Source organism: Emys orbicularis, chromosome 4 (assembly GCF_028017835.1).
Source record: "Emys orbicularis isolate rEmyOrb1 chromosome 4, rEmyOrb1.hap1, whole genome shotgun sequence".
Lineage (NCBI taxonomy): Eukaryota > Metazoa > Chordata > Testudines > Emydidae > Emys > Emys orbicularis.
In genome coordinates this window covers 47,803,827-47,819,800 of record NC_088686.1, presented here as the reverse complement: position 1 = coordinate 47,819,800, position 15,974 = coordinate 47,803,827, and the positions used below count along the sequence as shown (strand labels likewise).

Sequence of the window (15,974 nt, the reverse complement as noted above, 5' to 3'; positions counted from 1 at the left end):
GATGACAGAACATAACTTGAGAAGAAATCTCCTTAAATAGAGGAACCACCTGCCAGTGTAAACTTGGTGGAGGTGGAGCTCTGCTGTGCCCTACGCCAGCTGCTGCGAAGCCCCAGCATAAGGATGCTATTATTAGCATAAGGGGAGGGAGATGGCATCTCGTGTGTGTTTTCATAGAATCATAGAATATCAGGGTTGGAAGGGACCTCAGGAGGTCATCTAGTCCAACCCCCTGCTCAAAGCAGGACCAATCCCCAACTAAATCATCCCAGCCAAGGCTTTGTCAAGCCTGACCTTAAAAAAACCTTAAAAAAAACCTCTAAGGAAGGAGATTCCACCACCTCCCTAGGTAACCCATTCCAGTGCTTCACCACCCTCCTAGTGAAAAAGTTTTTCCTAATATCCAACCTAAACCTCCCCCACTGCAACTTGAGACCATTACTCCTTGTTCTGTCATCTGGTACCGCTGAGAACAGTCTAGATCCATCTTCTTTGGAACCCCCTTTCAGGTAGTTGAAAGCAGCTATCAAATCCCCCCTCATTCTTCTCTTCTGCAGACTAAACAATCCCAGTTCCCTCAGCCTCTCCTCATAAGTCATGTCCTCCAGCCCCCTAATCATTTTTGTTGCCCTCTGCTGGACTCTTTCTAATTTTTTCACATCCTTCTTGTAGTGTGGGGCCCAAAACAGGACACAGTACTCCAGATGAGGCCTCACCAATGTCGAATAGAGGGGAACGATCACGTCCCTCGATCTGCTGGCAATGCCCCTACTGATACAGCCCAAAACACCGTTAGCCTTCTTGGCAACAAGGGCACACTGTTGACTCATATCCAGCTTCTCGTCCACTGTAATCCCTAGGTCCTTTTCTGCAGAACTGCTTCCTAGCCATTCGGTCCCTAGTCTGTAACAGTGAATGGGATTCTTCCGTCCTAAGTGCAGGACTCTGCACTTGTCCTTGTTGAACCTCATCAGGTTTCTTTTGGCCCAATCCTCTAAATTGTCTAGGTCCCTCTGTATCCTATCCCTACCCTCCAGCGTATCTACCACTCCTCCCAGTTTAGTGTCATCTGCAAACTTGCTGAGAGTGTAGTCCATGCCATCCTCCAGATCATTAATGAAGATATTGAACAAAACCGGCCCCAGGACCGACCCTTGGGGCACTCCGCTTGAAACCGGCTGCCAACTAGACATGGTGCCATTGATCACTACCCGTTGAGCCTGACGATCTAGCCAGCTTTCTATCCACCTTAAAGTCCATTGATCCAGCCCATACTTCTTTAACTTGCTGGCAAGAATACTGTGGGAGACAGTATCAAAAGCTTTGCTAAAGTCAAGGAATAACACATCCACTGCTTTCCCCTTATCCACAGACCCAGTTATCTCCTCATAGAAGGCAATTAGGTTAGTCAGGCATGATTTGCCCTTGGTGAATCCATGCTGACTGTTCCTGATCACTTTCCTCTCCTCTAAGTGCTTCAGAATTGATTCCTTGAGGACCTGCTCCATGATTTTTCCAGGAATTGAGATGAGGCTGACTGGCCTGTAGCTCCCTGGATCCTCCTCCTTCCCTTTTTTAAAGATGGGCACTACATTAGCCTTTTTCCAGTCATCCAGGACCTCCCCTGATCGCCATGGGTGTGAAATGTGAGAAGAGGAAGGAGTAGGTGTGGTGGAGCAGAGCAACTCTATGATCTTCCACTGCTGAGAGGCCTGATGGAGCTTATGACAGTGGCAGAAGTTAAAGTAGGTCCCCTACTGCTCTGCTTTCCACCAGGGAGGGGTGACCAAGAACAAGAGAGCCACAATCAGCTACTTACTGCCCTGAGTTGAGATGCCCTTTTCAAAAATGGCCATTGCCTTTCATTGTTCCCAATAGAAGTGGAGCCAAACTGCCCTTAGGGGATGGTAATCCACTATTATCAGGAGGCAGAAAGGAGCACTGAGGAGCAGCTGAATGAAAGCAGAGGTCATTTTTGTTAAGGGCCTCAGGCCTCTATGGCCACAGGCCCACTCAGAACAACAGGAGATGACAATCATTTTGAAAGAAGGCAATCTCCAGAGAATTAATAAAGAATTATGTGTTACTCCTTCTAAAGAATGCACTTTAAATTATTCCTGGTAACAATACAAAATGATAATTAATCCTAAAGTGGTCTTCAAATGTAGTCTATGCACAAGATTTCAATACACTAATTATATAGGAAGTTTGAAAAGTCTGCAATACTCTGGTATTAGGATCTTTAGGGACAAGAAGAAAAGGTCTGACATAGGGTGCTAAGTTTATTAATGGAGCAGTTTTAAAATTAATTTTAACGCTAATAGCTTTACAGTAACTCCTCGCTTAACGTTGTAGTTATGGTCCTGAAAAATGCATCTTTAAGCAAAATGATGTTAAGCTAATCCAATTTCCCCATAAGATTTAATGTAAATGGGAAGGGGGGGGGGGGAGGCTTTTAGGTTCCAGGGAATTTTTTTTCCACCAGACAGAAGACTATTTTATATATACATATACATATATATACACACACACAGTATAAGTTTTAAACGAACAATTTAATACTATACACAGCAATGATAATTGTGAAGCTTGGTTGAGGTGGTGAAGTCAGAGGGTGGAAGACGGTGGGATATTTCCCAGGGAGGCCTTACTGCTAAATGATGAACTAGAACAGCTGAGCCCTCAAGGGTTAACACATTCTTGTTAATGTAGCCTCACACTCTATAAGGCAGCACAAATGGAGGGAGGGGAGAAAGCATGGCAGACAGACACACATGGTGTGTGTGTGAGTGTGAGTGTGAGAGAGAGAGATGCGCATTGCCCCTTTATGTATGCTGAGCCCACTCTAAGTACATTGCCTTTTTAAGTAGATCAGCAAGTTGAGATAGCAGCTGCTGCCAGCTGCTCCCTCCCGAGCCTTGTCTTGTCCCCCAACTGCTCTATGGAGATGGAGTAAGCGGGGGGGGGGGGGCCAGAAGCAGGGGGGAGGAGGACACCCTGACATTAGCCCCCCATCCTCCCTCTCCCCCCCACACAGCAAGCAGGAGGCTCCCGGGAGCAGCTCGAAGGCAGAGGGCAGGAGCAGCACATGGCAGTGGGGGGAGGGACAGCTGAACTGCCGGCAATTGATAGCCTGCTGGGCAGGGAACTTAGGGGAGTGGGGAGCTGATAGCGGGGCTGCTGGTCCACCCTGGTTCCAAGCTCCCATCAGCTAGCTCCAACGGGCTGCTCTTTCTGTGGACAAAGCAGGCAGCTGCCAAACAATGTTATAAGGGAGCATTGCGCAACTTTAAACGAGCACGTTCCCTAACTGGTCAGCAATGTAACAACGAAACAACGTTAAATCGGGATGACTTTAAGTGAGGAGTTACTTGTAAATTCTGAGAAAACTCATTCTATTCTCAAAGAATAAATGCTGTAATTTCGGGGAGAATATACTATATTTTACATACAAAGAGTCTGAATCCCAGCCTTAAGGCAAAAGTCAACCATAATCATAGAGCCATGACTGGCAGTTCCATAGTTATATAACAGTAGCATATTAAAAAAGCATGATTAATGTCTAATTACCCTTTTGTCCTGTTCATAAGAAGAAGCTTCTGTATTGGGTAGAAGATGAGTAATAGTTGCTATCAGGATCTGTGGACAATAAATAAATAGTTTTCTTTAAAAGTTACAGTTCTTTTAAACTTAAATATGTCATCAGGCAAATGTGATACAATACCATACCTATGGCTAAATTCTTCTAAAATTACGACAAACTGTAGCATCCAGTTAGATTGTTGTTTGTAAAACAATTTTTATTGAACTTCAAAAAGACACTATCTAATGAACTCTAGGGACTAAGTTATATCTGCCTCATGCAGGTGTGCAAGGAGGCAATAGAGGCCACAGAGGCCTTCCTCCACCTACCTAGTGCATCCATGCAGGCGGCAAACTTAATTTGACTAAAAGCACACTTTATACTTAACATCTATAAAAACATTCACATCACAATCTTAAGTTAGTTACTTCAATTTCAATTATATGGTTTCCTAAAATCCCTAGAAAACTGCAAATTGTTTAAAATATTTTGTAATTACTTACTTGAATAATTTTTAAAGGTGAATCAGCTTGGTATATTTGAAGCCTATATACATAATGAATCAGCATGTTAAGCATATTGCAGGCAACATGTGCAACTGTTTTATTTGGAAACTGTAAAAAAGAGAAATGAGCGGTAATTATTACTTTATGACTGTCCATGATTTCAAGCTATGACACACTGAATGGACAAACATCTCATTAATAGTATTACAGATTTAGAAAGAGATTAGGAGGAGCTGTGGAATGAGTCCTTTGCTTTACACTTCCGGATCTTCAATTTAACATGAATTACTTTATGATCAGAGACATAAATGGAGTCACTTGATTTCATAGGAGAGGGAGAAAAGACCCATGGGCTGCACATCAAGGGGAAAAAAACCTAAGATTTATGTTCAGATTGGCTAATACTCCCTAGCTGAGAACTGAAGCAGATGACAATAGCTGTGCCTTCTTATAGATTCTGTCAATACCAAAAATGAATGAAGCAGTAAGCAACAGGATCATGCAAGTAAACTGGTAGATGAAGAGTGAAAAGATTCAGATTTATAGAACATTCATTTTCCTTCTGTTGGAGAGGTGGTGGCATGGATTGAACAGACTTTATATGAACAGGTGGGAGGCCAGTCTTCAGAGTACCAGGACAGGAGGGCGAACGAGGAAAGCTTTAAACTAGTAAGAAAAGATAAAGGGCTCGGGGGGGGGGGGGGGGGAGAAGAAAAAAGCAGGACCTAGAGTAGCAAATGGGGAAGACTACCAGAAGAGGGAGAGAGTGGAGGGAACCAAATGGCGCTGAGCAGACAAAGTTTCAAAGGGAACTCTGGGATACTGAGAGACGAGAGAGAGAGAGAGAGAGAGAGAGAGAGAGAGAGAGAGAGAGAGAGAGAGAGAGAGAGAGAGAGAGAGAACAGGTAAAAACATAAGATGGGGTATTGAGAGGCAGGGGAGAAATGTATTTAAAAAAAAACACCTAAGTTGACTATAAAGAAAAAAGTACCACATAATGAATAAGTATTTCTTTTATTTAGGACACTCAGGTATAAAGGATGTTTTCCAAATCTTTTACATAGTTAAAGTGGCATGTGTTGAAGCAGATCATGTTAGAATCTCTTTATTGAAAAATACTCAGTGAGGAAAAAACTTAAGGGACTTCATAACATAGAGGAGATGCAAACAGTTGCCCAGGATACACAAGGACAGCAGACCCTTACTTGTACCCTAGGCGACATCTGCTGGTATGGGAAGGATTGAGACGGAGAATCGTGTTAGGCTATTTTCCTTCCTATACATTTTACTGTTCCTTAAACTATTAACTGCAGACACAGGCTTAAGAAATTTAAGAGTCAATTTCATTCTTAATTCTAACATACCCCTCCCTCCCCAAACCTAAGCTAGACATGCACAAAAAGCACAGTGTTATTAACACAAATGCAACTGTAGACAACCATTTACAGAGAGCATAAACTGCACTGAAGAAAAACATTTATAGATAATATACAGGAAAAAGCATGCAAAGGAATTCTTACTCAATAATATAAACTTTCTGCATCCTAAATTAAACCCAATACTCTAAACCATATTATTCCTGAATCTCAGATCACCCAGAAAATCATTTTAAGTGATTCATGAATGAACTGTATAGAAGTAAGAGGGCTGTAGTTTAAGTTACTGAAATACAGAATGAGCTCAGACATGACTTAAGGATTTTACTTTTTTCTCCTTCATAGTTGTTTAATGTTGAAGATTTAGGAAATAAATCATTTCAGAGTGTCTTTTATACATTAAAAGATTAAGCAGAAAGTTATAGAACAAATATTACTTTAAGCGAAATATGCCATTAGCTAGGTGAAGTTGGTTCTCCTGACAATTTACAAGAAATACATTACAATGGTCAAACTGATATTATAGTTGGAATACAATCTATAAGTCACTGGTTTGACTTATCTGGCTCGCCAATTAGTAATGAAATAATACTAAGTTAAAGAAAAACAGTCCTCCTTAAGGTTTTACAAAAAGGTTGATGGGAGAATCCCTTTACTTTAACTTGATTAAATGACTCAAAGTCTGCTGAAAGTAACAGCTGTTCTTTTGTCTTGATTCTAAATAAGTACAACTCAAAATAATTTCCTTGTAGCCTCCTTGGTAGGCTACCTGTCTCCCATTAAACTTTGCTGTTCACAAGGATTATATTAACCTTGGTTTATCTAATATATTTCCCTCCCTCTATAAAGAATAACTGTGATCTTTACCTCTCTTGGTTATACCTCAGACTTGGCTTAGTTGTTTCAGTGCTCTTCACTTCTCCTCCCTGGGTGGCCAGTCCAGGGAACAGAGCAGGACATAGCTCAGGTATCTTGTTGGTGTGAGAGAAAGTCCCCCCCCCCCCCTCCTTTTCCAAATGATAAGCATCTTTTCTAGGGATCAATGATTCCTCTACTCTGCCCTAATGGATACTCTTGTTCAATTAGCAGTTCCAGGATGTTATAGATCATCAGGGACTAATGACTTGACACCTCTGTTTTGGGGTTACATCGAAGATTTCCAGGCAGGATGTACAGATTGTAACCCAAATCATTACTAACTGCAAATAGAGGTCTCTTGAAATCAGCACCCAAGAAGTTGTCATGGGATAAGAAACTGTTAGGCAAGCTTTCACTTTAGGCCCCAGATTCAAATGTCTTGATTGTTTAAAATATAATTCACAACTTATTCAAGGGTATGCATTCACTCATTTCCACACATTCTCATGCCAGTGAGTTAATTCTGACACTGGGGAAATAGTTTAAGAAGTGGGGTAGTGACTAGGACAACTATATAGCCTTTATCCTAATAACTCTTTGCCTATGTACAAAAAAACTGCTTTAAGCATCTCTTAGCAATGCTAACCTTTAAAAAGTGGAAGTTAAATCCTAGTGAGGAAAATAGAAAGGAGCATAAACACAGGCAAATGAAGTGTAAAAATACAATTAGGAAGGCCAAAAAAGAATTTGAGGAACAGTTAGCCAAAGACTCAAAAAGTAATAGCAATTTTTTTTTGTAAGTACATCAGAAGCAGGAAGCCTGCTACACAACCAGTGGGGCCACTGGATGATCGAGGTGCTAAAGGAGCACTCAAGGACGATAAGGCCATTGTGGAGAAACTAAATGAATTCTTTGCATCGGTCTTCACGGTTGAGGAGGTGAGGGAGATTTCCAAACCTGAGCCATTCTTTTTAGGTGACAGATCTGAGGAACTGTCCCAGATTGAGGTATCATTAGAGGTGGTTTTGGAACAAATTAATAAATTAAACAGCAATAAGTCATCAGGAGCAGATGGTATTCACCCAAGAGTTCTGAAGCAACTCAAATGTGAAATTGCAGAACTACTAACTGTAGTCTGTAACCTATCATTTAAATCAGCTTCTGTACCAGATGACTGGAGGATAGCTAATGTGACGCCAATTTTTAAAAAGGGCTCCAGAGGTGATCCCAGCAATTACAGGTCTGTAAGCCTGACTTCAGTACTGGGCAAACTGGTTGAAACTATAATAAAGAACAATATTGTCAGACATATTGATGAACATAATTTGTTGAGGAAGAGTCAAGAGTCAGGTTTTAGTAAAGGGAAATCATGCCTCACCAATCTACTAGATCTTTGAGGGGATCAACAAGCATGTGGACCAAGGGGATCCAGTGGATATAGTGTACTTAGATTTTCAGAAAGCCTTTGACAAAGTCCTTCACCAAAGGCTCTTATGCAAAAGTAAGCTGCCATGGGATAAGAGGGAAGGTGGTCTCATGGATTGGTAACTGGTTAAAAGACAGGAAACAAAGAGTAGGTATAAATGGTCAGTTTTCAGAATGGAGAGAGGTAAATAATGGTGTCCCCCAGGGGTCTGTTCTGGGACCAGTCCTATTCAACATATTCATAAATGATCTGGAAAAAGGGGTAAACAGTGAACTGGCAAAATTTGCAGATGATACAAAATTACTAAAGACTTAAGACCCAGGCAGACTGCAAAGAGCTACAAAAGGATTTCTCAAAACTGGGTGACTGGGCAACAAAATGGCAGATGAAATTTAATGCTGATAAATGCAAAGTAATGCACATTGGAAAGCATAATCCCAACTATACATATGAAATGAAGGGGTCTAAATTAGCTGTTACCACTCAAGAAAGCTCTTGGAGTCATTGTGGATAGTTCTCTAAAAACATCCACTCAATGTGCAGCGGCAGTCAAAAAAGGGAACAGAATGCTGGGAATAATTAAGAAAGGGACAGGTAATAGGACAGAAAGTATCATGTTGCCTCTATATAAATCCACGGTATGCCCACATCTTGGAATACTAGAAAAGGTTCAGAAAAGGGCAACAAAAAATTAGGGGTATGGAATGACTTCCGTATAAGGAGAGATTAATAAGACTGGGACTTTTCAGCTTGGAAAAGAGATGGTTAAGGGGAGATATGATTGAGGTCTATAAAATCATGACTGGTGTAGAGAAAGTAGATAAGGAAGTGTTGTTTACTACTTCTCATAAAACAAGAACTAGGGGTCACCAAATGAAATTAATAGGCAGCAGGTTTAAAACAAATAAAAGGAAAAAGAACAGGAGTACTTGTGGCACCTTAGAGACTAACAAATTTATTAGAGCATAAGCTTTCGTGGGCTACAACCCACTTCTTCGGATGCATATTCTTTTTGCGGATACAGACTAATACGGCTGCTACTCTGAAATAAAAGGAAGTGTTTCTTCACACAAAGCACAGTCAACCTGTGGAACTCCTTGCCAAAGAATGTTGTGAAGGCCAAGACCATAACAGGGTTCAAAAAATAACTAGATAAGTTCATGGAGGATAGGTCCATCAATGGCTATTGGCCAGGATTGGCAGGAATGGTGTCCCTAGCCTCTGTTTGACAGAAGCTGGGAATGAGCGAAAGAGGATGGATCACTTGATGATTACCTGTTCTGTTCATTCCCTCTGGGGCACCTGGCACCGGCCACTGTTGGAAGACAGGATACTGGGCTAGATGGACCTTTGGTCTGACCCAGTAGGGCCATTCTTATGTTATGTAACCTTTGTTATACATTTGGTCAAAGTCACTCACAGGCCTAAATCCAGATATAGCCTATGTTCCTTGCATATCCCTCCCATCTATAGATTAAGGGGGGGACATCGTAACACCATAGACTGGAGGGGAGATCTACGCTAGAGAACTTTAGGATCAGTCAGTTGTCTTTACATTATCCATAAATTAGCAATAATTTCCATAATAAAGCTGTTTATAAACTTGTAATTTTAGAATAATGCAAAAATAATTTAAATTATAAAAGCAAGGATTACATAATCTTAATGCGTGTTAATTTTCATTTGATCATCAGTTCCATCAGGATTACTGTCAACATCAGGAAACTTGGGAACGGTATCTAATCTGTGTTTTTGACAATCTTGGCCATCTAACTGAATTTGATGAAATGCCGCTTCTGTTTTCTTGTATCTAGGATCACTATAATCTTTTGGCTTTATAGTCAATAGTCTGAGGTAACTTTTTCCTATTGACCTGACCACACTTGAATTTTCTTGGTCATTACTTTACTTAAGAGTATCACTGTGACTTGCACTGGATGTTATAACTAATACATGATTTAGCTTATGTTAACAAGGACTTAACTACCATAATGACATATGCTTAGCATTCTAATTTATTTAAAATTTTACTTCTGCTTTCTCCTCCACTCTCCACCTTACCACACTTTGCCAGGCAGAAGGGTGGTGAGTAGCATTTTGTTCCATCTTCCTCCCACCTTCCCCTTGCTGTACCTGTAAGACAGCTGTGTGTGAAATTTCCTTTAGAGGAATTTTATTTTAAAGGATTTATTTTAGAGGATTCTGACACATTTTTAATAAACTTCAAATACCTATACACTGCAGCAATATGATCAACTGCTCATCATCCTGCCTGGGAATCAAGAGATCTTACTTGGTTAGCTTCTTCTAAATAATCTTGTTTATCTAGGTTCCCTTCCTCAATTTCTGCTTCATTACCATCACTTCAAATTATTTTCTAGATCACCAGAGTTTCTTGGATTTCTGAGGCTGCATTTTCTTCTAACGAGCACCCGAGTCTGTCCAAGTCTGTTAATAATTCTTATATCTTTTCCTTACATTGCATATTAAATCCTTTTAACTTTGTCACTCTTCAGTTTTCTTAGCCCTGGTCTACACTATGAGTTTAGGTCAAATTTAGCAGTGTTCGATCGATTTAACCCTGCACCCGTCCACACTACAAAGCCATTTTTGTCGACTTAAAGGGCTCCTAAAATCGATTTCTGTACTCCTCCCTGATGAGGGGATTAGAGCTGAAATCGATCCTACTGGGTCGAATTTGGGGTAGTGTGGACGCAATTCGACGGTATTGGCCTCCAGGAGCTATCCCAGAGTGCTCCATTATGACCGCTCTGGACGGCACTCTCAACTCAGATGCACTGACCAGGTAGACAGGAAAAGCCCCGCGAACTTTTGAATTTCATTTCCTGTTTGGCCAGCGTGGCGAGCTGATCAGCACAGGTGACCATGCAGAGCTCATCAACACAGGTGACCATGGAGTCCCAGAATCGCAAAAGAGCTCCAGCATGGACCGAACGGGAGGTACTGCATCTGATCACTGTATGGGGTGATGAATCCGTGCTATCCGAACTCCGTTCGAAAAGACGAAATGCTGGAATATTTGAAAAAATCTCCAAGGGCATAAAGGACAGAGGTTATAACAGGGACCCCAGTTGTTAAAGATGCTTAGAGACAGCATCTTGGATTTCCAGGAGATCCCATGAGGTCATCAGTTCTGTTCTATGGCCCCTGCTGGAACGTTATACCTTACAAACGAAAAAAAGGCAGACTTAAAAATGAAAGTTAAGAGTTAGTGGGTAAGGAAGCACAGGTAGAGAATTAAGAGGAAGGGGAATTCAGGGTAGTTGTAACTTTCTGAATAGCAAAATATTCAAGACAGAAAAGAACTGCATTGCAAAAGAAAAAAGTAGTAAAATAATTATGGTTGTCACAATGGCTTTTTGGAAACAATATGACAAGGAAATTACGGTGCACAATAAAACAAGGGGTTAGACATTTCATGTGGCATAAGTAAAACAGCAGATGCTCTGAGAAGAAGCTGCATCCTGGGCCAGCTTCTTACCGCCACAGATGCTGCACTTTGAATTTTTCATATCTTCAAATGTGGAAGAATGGGTGAAGCTGCACACTTTGATGAAGCACAAGAAACGGTTCTGATTGCAAACTTTCAGTTAATTTTCTTTATCTGCATCAGAATCAAGAGATCTTGTGGATGACTCTTGTGAGCCAGTCAAAGGGATACAAATGAGCAGATATAAGCAGTTAGTTCTGTTCTATTGTCTCTCAAACAATTAGTTTTGCACTTTTGTTTGTAAGTGGCTATAGATTCTGCCACCTTTTTGCATTTGACTGAAAGAAGGCAGACATTTGCAGAAGAAAATTTAAAATCAGCAGGAGAAGCTGCAGAGGTTATGACTAAAACAGAACTATCTTTTATTCCTGATGAAATAATCTCTGCTGATCTGCTAAACAATAATGCAGAAGTGGTTGAGAGTACAATAAGCAGAGTACAGATTCTCTACTTATGTGCCTGGGTGATCTCCACAGTACCTTGACAAACAAAAAAACTGAAAGCTTGGCAACTGGCTTACTGAATTTGAAATCAAATCCAGGCTGCTGGAAATATCTTTTAAAACCTGCATGACTACCCATTAAGAAATTTATTAATATTATGTGAGACAGACAGTGGGGTGGAGGAACTTGGGAATTGTTTGGACATCCTGAATGTCCAGATTATTGAATTTAAGAATCTTCCTGACCGCTGCAGGTGACTAACTGAAGCCCTGGGGCATGAGATTTAATTATGGTTATTGCTTTAATGCAGAGTTGCAAGTGCTAAGAGCATGCTGCAGTCAATGCAAGTAATCCTGTTCTCCCCACTGCCCAGGAAAAAAGGGGATGAACAGGGGTACCCAGTCACAGATTTTAAGGCCAGAAGGGAGCACCATGACCACCCAGCCCAACCCCCTGCACACACACACAGGCAATACAATTTATCCAAGAAACTCAATTAAAGCACATCTGATTAAAAAAAAAAAAAAAAAAATCTAATCTCGGCTTCAAGACTCAAAGCCATAGTGAGTCTACCACCAACCTGGTAAGCTGTTCCAATATTCAAGTTCCCTCACAGCCAGGAAATTGCAACTTATTTCAGAGCTGAATTTGTCTAGCTTCAACGTCCAGCCCTGGGATCTTGTTGTGCCTTTGTTAGCCAGGTTGAAAAGCCCCCTCACTATCAGATATATTTTTCCATGCGTAAGCACTTATACACAGTGACCAAGCCACCTCTTAACCATCTCTTCGATAAACTAAATATATTGAGTTCCTTAAGCCTCACACTGTATGGCTGGTTTTCCAACTACTGTGGCTCTCCTTTGAACTCTCACCAGTATTTTCGTATCCTCTTGAAGGGTGGACATCAGAACAGGACACAATGTATTCTTACTAATCCTATGTATGGAGGCAAGATCGCTTCCCTACTTCTACGTGATATTCCCCTTTTTATACATGCCAGGATCAGATTAGCCTTTTTTGCCACAGCATTGCACTGAGAGCTCATGCTGAGCTGATTATCTATGATGATGCCTAAGTCCTTTGAGTCACTGCTTTCCAAGACTGTCTCCCATCCTTTAGGTATAACCTAAGTTCTTTGTTCCCAGATGTACTACTTCACATTTGGTTGTATTAATATGCATTTTCTTGGTTTGTGACTATTTAACCAGGCAATTTAGACCACTCTAACACAACAACTTGTTTTGTCATTATTATTTACTACCCCAAAGATTTTATATCACCATCTGTCTCATTTTGATTGGCCTATATATTAGCAAAATTTTGTCTCAGAGGGTAGTATTAAGATATTATACCAATGTACACTGTCACAGAGGAAGTAAGGGGTGATAAGTCCATGAGATATTGCTCAAACTATGTAATACTCTTCTCAATCATTTCTCTTCAAATAGACCTAGGGCTTGCATGTGTGGCTGATACTCTACCCTATTACCAGATTTTCTTTGATCGGACTGAGTCACAGTTTCCAGGATGGTCCATCAGAGTCCATCCACATCCTCAATATGCATTTTCCTAAAGTTACTTTCTGGGCTGTTTCCCTGCTCCCCCCCCATTTCTTGTGCTCAGAATAGGTTTCAGCTACGGTTTCCAAAACAGCACTAAATAAACTAAGTAATTACCCTTTACCTACAGGATACATTCAGCACTGGTTCAGCTGAACCCATTTCTGATCACTGGTGTCAGCAACAGGTATTTTTTGGAAGGCTTTGAAGTCACTCCAAGCTCAAGATATTATTGAGTGGTACATAACCTTTAGCTGCAGTGGTACAGATGCCAATTAGCATCTTTCATGCTGAGACTTTCAGTGTGGTTAAAAGAGACACAGCAGCGTCTTCACAGTGTTTATAGATAAACTGCTGGCTATACTTGGACATAGCTTCTTGGCTGGAGTTCTGAATGAGTTGCTACGTCTGAGTTATAAGCAAGCAATTTGCTTTTGTCATCTACATTCCTGTTCAATGGTGTACATACTGTACTTGTCAATAAGTCTAGAAATATAGCTTCCTGTATCTGTAGCCATTCATTCCTCTCCCAACAAGAAAATAACCCACTCTGGGAGTCCAAATCCTTGACTATGTGGAAGCCAAGACATTATTGATGTACCAGTCTACATCTGGCTTGTTTCTCCATGACACAAAAAGGACAGTTACCTGTTCCGTAACTGGCGTTCTTCGAGATGTGTTGCTCAGGTGTATTCCACAGTAGGTGTGCGTGCTCGCCACGGGCACCGGTGCCAGAAGTTTTCCCCTTAGCAGTACCCGTACGTGGGGAGCACCGCTGCGACCCCAGGAGTGGCGCCTCTATATCGCGCTATAAGGGGAGCTGCACACTCCCCCCACCCTCGGTTCCTTCTTGCCAGACAACTCCGACAGAGGAGAAGGAAGGCAGGATGCGGAATACACCTGAGCAACATCTCGAAGAACGCCAGTTACGGAACAGGTAACTGTCCTTTCTTCTTCGGAGTGATTGCTCATGTGTATTCCACAGTAGGTGACTCCAAGCTATATCTGATGGAGGTGGGTAGGAGTTTAAGGGTTTCTGGGACGCAGTACCGCCCTACCAAACCTGGCGTCATCCCGTGCTTGGGAGATGATCACATAATGCGAAGAAAATGTGCGGACAGAGGACCACGTGGCAGCTCTACATATGTCCTGGATAGGGATGTGAGCTACATAGGCGGCCGACGAGGCCTGAGCTCTCGTAGAATGCGCCTTAACGATAGGCGGCGGGGGAACCCCTGCCAGGTCATAACACGTGCATATGCACAAGGTGATCCAGCGGGAAAGGCACTGGGTGGAAATTGGCCGAACGTATTAGGGGACGACAGACGCAACGAACAGCTATGAGGATTTCCGGAACGGCCTGGTTCGGTCCAGGTAGAAGGCCAGCGCCCTACGCACATCTAGCATGTGTAGGCGGCGTTCCTCGTTGGAGGAATGGGGCTTAGGACAGAGTACTGGTAGGAAAATGTCCTGATTCATATGGAAGGCAGAGACCACCTTCGGGAGAAAAGCAGGGCGTGGGCGAAGCTGGACCTTATCCTTGTGGAAGACCGTATACGGGGGTTCTGAGGTCAAGGCCCTAAGCTCCGAGACATGTCGGGCTGACGTGATAGCAACAAGGAATGCTACCTTCTGTGATGGGTTGGATCACAGAAATCCCCCTGAGAGCTGCCACCTGATGTGGTTTTACCCTATATAAAGCTTATGCAGGGTAAACTCATAAATTGTTCGCCCTCTATAACACTGATAGAATCATAGAATAGCAGGGTTGGAAGGGACCTAAGGAGGTCATCTAGTCCAACCCCCTGCTCAAAGCAGGACCAATTCCCAACTAAATCATCCCAGCCAGGGCTTTGTCAAGCCTGACCTTAAAAACCTCTAAGGAAGAAGATTCCACCACCTCCCTAGGTAACCCATTCCAGTGCTTCACCACCCTCCTACTGGTGATAGAGAGATATGCACAGTTGTTTGCTCCCCCAGGTATTATTACATACTCTGAGTTAATTTAAAAGTAAAAAGTGATTTTATTAAATACAGAAAGTAGGATTTAAGTGGTTCCAAGTAGTAACAGACAGAACAAAGTAAGACACCAAGCAAAATAAAACAAAATGCGCAAATCTATGTCTAATCAAACACTGAATACAGAGGAGATCCTCACCAGTTCCAGAATGCTCCCTTTTACAGACTAATCTCCTTTTAGCCTGGGTCCAGCAATCACTTACACCCCTTTGTTCCAGTTTCTTCCAAGTATCCTGGGGGGTGGGGCGGCTCTCTCTTTAGCCAGCTGAAGACAAAATGGAGGGGTATCCCACAGGTTTAAATAGACTTTTTCTTGTGGGTGGAGACTCCCCTCCTCACTCCTATGCCAAGTCCAGCTCCAAGATGGAGCTCTGGAGTCACCTGGGCAAGTCACATGTCCATGCATGTCTTTACAGGCAGAAGCCATTGTCCATATGGTATCTTGTATGTCTCCAGGAAGACGTCTTATGTGGATTGGAGCATTCCAAGATGCATTGTTCCCCAAGTGCTTCCTGATCGGGTACTTAACCTTGTGAATTCCTTCCTAAAGAAGCTGACCAAATGCCTCACAAAACTTACTTAGAAACCAAGCAAGTATACAGCCCATATTCTTAACCTCAAGTAGAAAATGATGTAAGTGTACAAATAGGATGAATAGATATAGTAGACCATAACTTTTACAGAGATATGTT

The 15,974-nt window shown here is 41.9% G+C and overlaps 1 protein-coding gene across 6 annotated transcripts in view; it reads right to left on the bottom strand.

Moving 5' to 3' along the window:
- RALGAPA1 (Ral GTPase activating protein catalytic subunit alpha 1) overlaps nt 1-15,974 on the bottom strand; it is a 246,013-nt gene that overhangs the window by 80,369 nt on the left and 149,670 nt on the right. For all 6 annotated transcript variants that reach the window (XM_065403818.1, XM_065403817.1, XM_065403820.1 and 3 more), the window contains 2 exons: nt 4,087-4,197; nt 3,571-3,639 (listed from right to left, as the gene is read on the bottom strand). In XM_065403818.1, coding sequence (XP_065259890.1) covers nt 3,571-3,639; nt 4,087-4,197 — 180 coding nt within the window. The remainder of the gene's footprint in view (nt 1-3,570; nt 3,640-4,086; nt 4,198-15,974) is intronic.